This window comes from Vigna umbellata, chromosome 4 (assembly GCF_029865625.1).
Source record: "Vigna umbellata cultivar VRB3 chromosome 4, Vumbellata_1.0, whole genome shotgun sequence".
Classification (NCBI taxonomy): Eukaryota; Viridiplantae; Streptophyta; class Magnoliopsida; order Fabales; family Fabaceae; genus Vigna; species Vigna umbellata.
This window is the reverse complement of record NC_142168.1, coordinates 28555619-28560835: the sequence shown is the minus strand read 5'-3', so window position 1 is coordinate 28560835 and position 5217 is coordinate 28555619. Positions and strand designations below refer to the sequence as shown.

The 5217-nt window shown below is 36.2% G+C and overlaps 1 protein-coding gene across 2 annotated transcripts; it reads right to left on the bottom strand.

Annotated features, from left to right (window-relative positions):
- Positions 1–552: 552 nt before the first annotated feature.
- On the bottom strand, positions 553–4661 carry LOC148199777 (uncharacterized). 2 transcript variants are annotated; one of them, XM_088114734.1, is made up of 5 exons: positions 4190–4661; positions 1810–4048; positions 1421–1525; positions 1157–1331; positions 553–1084 (listed from the first exon to the last, which is right to left on the bottom strand). In XM_088114734.1, exons 1-5 carry the CDS (start codon positions 4611–4613, stop codon positions 881–883), a joined length of 3147 nt encoding a protein of 1048 aa, XP_087970860.1. In that variant the 5' UTR covers positions 4614–4661; the 3' UTR covers positions 553–880. The 2 variants fall into 2 exon arrangements, with proteins under 2 accessions (XP_087970860.1, XP_087970859.1); XM_088114733.1 differs by having other exon boundaries at positions 1810–4661.
- Between the last annotated feature and the right edge of the window lie 556 nt (positions 4662–5217).

The window sequence follows — 5217 nt, the reverse complement described above, 5'->3', positions numbered from 1 at the left end:
AGTATTAAAAATGCTAAATTATATTATATTTCTATTTAATTTTAGTATTTTTTGCAGCTTAATTGAACGATATTGATTTGAAAGTATTGTAAAAAAAAAGATAATGATAATTTGACAACATTTTTTTGACAACATTTTAATATCATCTACGTGTCATTATGTGATTGGTCTATGTTAGTGTTTATGATTATTATTATTGATTGTGAAGTAATTTTGGACCAATAATCATGTTAAGATGTCAAAAAAATGTTGTCAAAGTATCATTATCCTAAAAAACCAATATATTAAATGATAACACAAAGATTAAAAATTGTGCAATAAAATATTATAGTACATAAAAAAATTGATTAAATTCAATTTCTTTTTTGAGTTGATTTAAACAGGAACCTTTTCTTTTTAAAATATATTGGATAATAAGGTATATACATTATCAAATAACATAAACCAAGATAGATAAAAAAAATCTAGTGTAATAAATATAAAAATTTATAGCAAAAGATGAAAAGTGAATTAAAATGACAAATAGTTAATGCAATAAAAGTAAATACTGCATGGAAGCAAATATGGAAGAGCATTCACTAACTTGAAGCTATGAAAAACAAGCATATACAGAGTTACTGCAAACATCTCTCACATAATCGATACAAGTGTTTCTTGGACTGAATAACAAGAAGCAAAATCGAAAGTGAGGAGACAAAAATGGTAATGCACAAAGCTATGTATGTACAAACGAACTTATGTTGAGGAACAAGGACATAAAAGACTCATGCAACACCATCAGCAATACTCAGATCCTACGAGATGAATGTAGCCAAAATCATTTGTAAGTTGTAACTAGCCGGTCTACTACTCATGATTATTTTTTGAGAAAACTGAGATGTCAATACCGTCGCCTAGACAAGAAAAACTCATAATCAGGATGTCTGTTAGTACGTGTTTGGTTCCCCTTGTTCACCACAGCTCTTGCCAGCACACATGCTGTTTCCTCGAGTGTCTTCAAACGTTCTCTCAGGACTAAAGAAGGGTCTATGCCCACCATTTCTGCTGCTTCTGCAGAGTGCTTCAGCTTCAACCAGCATTCTCCCTGTTCTTATCACACGTCAAGCTCTAATTTTGAATGCATGGAAGAATAAGATGGAAGATAATTCATTCATACCTGGACATTGTAGCTTTGAAGACCAACAGCTGGAGATACTATGGAAGAACCTGATGTTGACAAATCTGAACCTGTTCTTCTACGAACCAAATGTCCAAGTGAATGGTAAGTCAAAAAAGATGCACGAAAGTTGCCATCTGGTATTCGGTAAATAGGATACCATGCAACTGAGAACCTGCAAATGAGGTGGTCTTAGTGCTACCATTTGAGTCAAGAAAAAAAACACTTCTTCACCACGTTTTCAAATGTAGATAGATCACTTACCAAGAGCTAGGGTGAAGATCTCGCAGCTTTATTGAATCCAGGTTTGTTGGGTCCCCATATGTTGAAGATTGGATTGGCATATTTCCTCTAACCAGTTCTTGTATCCTGTAAGAACATCAAAATCAAATTAAGCACCTGTTGAATCAACCAGCAAACCTGTTTCTTATAGCAGCCAAACATCTATTACTCCATGGACAAGAAAAAGATGAAAACCTCCTGTTCCTAATTCCTACACGGTATAATGTCATAAATTTTGTTGATGATCTTATTAAAATTACTCAGCATAATATAGTATGTCAAGGAACAACAAAATGTCAGGACCGTCTATCCCAGAAAACTTAAGACAGATGAATACCATTATGTTCTGATGATAAAGGAGAAATTCTTACTTCTCATAAAGAGGCTGTCTTTGTTGGGGTTGCTCAGATTCAAAATATTCAAAAAGAAGTTCTAAATCAGCAGAGCACATTGAGTTCATACACGGAATAGATCCATTACTGATAGAAGCTGTCTCGTTTGGTGTTTCGATGCTTGCATCCTGATTACGAGGATTAGGAAAGAGAGCAGAAAATATTGAATGTTGAGTGGCAGTAGATGAGTTTTCTGAAATATCAATCATTTGACATGCCTCTGAAACGTCACAATCTGAAAGCTTGTCACTGCTATTTACACATTGATTTTCATGGTTCTTAAACAGCTGAACTGCTGATAAAGAAGGGACAAAATACGCGCGGAATGGAAAATCACCAACACCTCCTTGTCTCTTTGGATTCTCATGATCCTGAGCACTTATTTCTAACCCATAGCTCCCATGTTTCTCATACCACTGCCACAGGCATCCCAAAGACAAGTTAGGGATCTCGTGTCTGCACAGTGAGACACCACCAGCATGGTTGCATGAGCAGGTTGAACAACTGACAGAATCAACTGATTTAGAAATCACAGGACTACCAAAATGAAGTAGTCTTTCAAACTCTGCAACTGGACCACCTGTAGCCATGTGCACCGCTTCACAAGCTAGTTGTGCCCTACATGCATCATTCACAGCTTGAGATATTCTGTAAGAATCCTTTTCTAACATTTCTTGCTTTTTTCTTTCATTAAACATGTGATTAGAATCTTCTTGCTTGTCCTTGTGTTGTGTCAAAGTAAATGCCTGCCCACCCAATTTTTTGTTCACACCCTCACCTAGACAAGACACATTGTTGTAAATCTCGCCATTTGATGTTCTGCTTGCGTTTAGTGAAGAATGCTTACTTTCAGAAGAGGCCACTTCTTGTTCAACACTGCTTTCATGGTTAATATTGTTCCAAGAGGATGCGTCAGAATAATCTGGTGGTGAAATATTAGATTCTGATATTTCCAACCCTGTATCTTTTTTCCCAACTGGTATCCATTTCCAGAGGGTAGTTCCAGAGAACTGGTTTTGTGCATTGTAGTCTGCAGAAGAAGCTTCTTTTTCTGTTTGACCAACCTCATCACCTTCAAGATTGCAAGACTCTGGAGACAGCTCCACATACATATTTGATTGATTGACATTCTCACTTGGCATTACTAACAACCTATCCTCACTATCTATACTTTCATTGTTTGTGTTTGCAACAGTATGGCAGGCACTATTTTTTGGATCTGACTCCTCCAGATGAAATTCTGCACTGTGAAGTTTTTCAGATGTTACCTGTTCAACCCCATTGGTCTGGACCCTTTCCATCAAGGAGTGCACATCAGAATTAAATCCAGAGTCATTGTTCAATCCATGCTGATCAATTTCCTGAGTTGAGATATGCAACATATCATTCTGTTCAGCACCAACCTTCCCATGATCATTTGACAAAGACCTGTTAAGATGCAAACTCTTTCTAGAATAATTGCTATGTCCCTTTTTTGATGCTGAGTCCATTTTAACTTTAGATTTCTTACCAATTTTATTTTTCATTTGTTTCTTATCCTCAGTTTTTGATACACAGTTCACACCAACAGATTTACATTCTTTGATAACCGAGGGATCCTTTTGCACAATAGAAGCAAGTTGTGACAAAGTAGTGTTTACTTTCTTCAAATCACCGCCACATTCATCAGAACTATTCTTCTGAACCTTTTGCCATACAGAATGACTGTTTTCCTTCCCTTTTCGACTGTGCAAAATTCCAACACCCCCAAATTTGTTTAAACCTGAACTGTTCGACATAGCTCTCTTCTGCTTAACTCTCTTATCATTACTGATGCAATTTTGACCACTGTGCATAATCCCCTCAATATGTTCACTGTTATTGTGAATACCATTCGTCAACTTTTGACAAAAAAAATACCCGTCTCCAGAATCTAAAGTGGTTGTGCAATTTGACTTGTTGGATTGTTTTCCTATATAATCTGTGTTTATACTCCCATCACTTCTGGAACCAACTGAAGCTGAATATAGCACTAAAGAGTCTTGTATATCGTTAAAACTGCATGGCTGAGCATGCTGGATGTTCTTAATTTCTCTATCAATGACTTGCTCAGGGCCCCTACCTTTGAGCTGATTCTTGGATTCAAATGTGGCACATTCTCCTGCAGAACTTGGAATAATAGCTGCAGAATCTTTTGACATCGCTTCCTGATCCAGATAAGAGTTACTATTGTTAGGTGCTTCCATAACTTTGACATTGTCATTCATCTCATTTCTGTCACAATCAGATTTTATCAATCTATCATCAGAAGTTAAAAACTCTGCCACGCCCTCCTTATCCCCAACATTGCTGCTGCAGGTTTCAGAAGTCAAACTTGGACAGACAAATTCCTCAGTAAGAACTTCACGTTCAGTTGAGCCACTGTCACTCGACTTCTTCTTACTCCTCCTAAATTTCTTTCTTGCCCGTTTTCTTGAGCTTTTCTTCAAGGACTTGTCGTCTTCCTTGGAATTACTTGCGTACTTATCAGATGAATTAGCCTCTGCAGAAGTATCAGGGAACAAACCAGGACTGCATACTAATGAGCTTTGAGAACTGGAATTGTTAGGGAGTTCGTTGAGTTTAGAAGCTCTGCTAGAAATCTTGTTTTGATATCGACGATGTACATTTGAACTGGTAAAGCCTTTTTTGGAACATGATTTAGCTGAATAAGCAAAGGAAGGAAGAGGCACTCTGGGGCCCTTACATTGATCAATCTTCAGCATATTAAGCGGAGGAGAGACGAGCAGTTGCACACCATCCATATTTACACCAGCAGCTAAGTTAATGTAACTGAGACACTGCCCTGGTAGGGCAACAATTCTCCAGGTTGCATCAGGCTCAAAGTTGAACGAAATGATGGCACACCTGATCAATGATTGGAAGAACTTAACCATGAATCACTTCCAAGAAAGCACCTTTGGAACATAAAAGTACATAATGACAAGTAGGGATAAATATGGTTTTACTACTTAAAAACACAAAATTAGAATTTGTCGGCGTCACAATAGATATATTTTGGTTTCTAAATTTTATAAATGAATGAATTCGTGTCCTTTTAATCCATTTAAGATAAATTTTTGACATTTCAAACACATTCTATGTTTGTATTTGAGTTGTTTATTATGTTTGACACATTTCATATCACATGTTAGTTTAGAATGCATGTATAAGAAACCCAAAAAATTAATGTCATTAGATTAATCATTTTCTAAATTTAGCGATTATAATGTATCAGTTTGAGACATGAACAATTTGGCTTGAAAGTTTAGATACTAAAACCATATTTATCTTTAAAAAAATATTTTACCTACTATGAGAGTTAATCCTTGACAGAGAAGATTCTTGACAACCCTGAATGAAAGAATT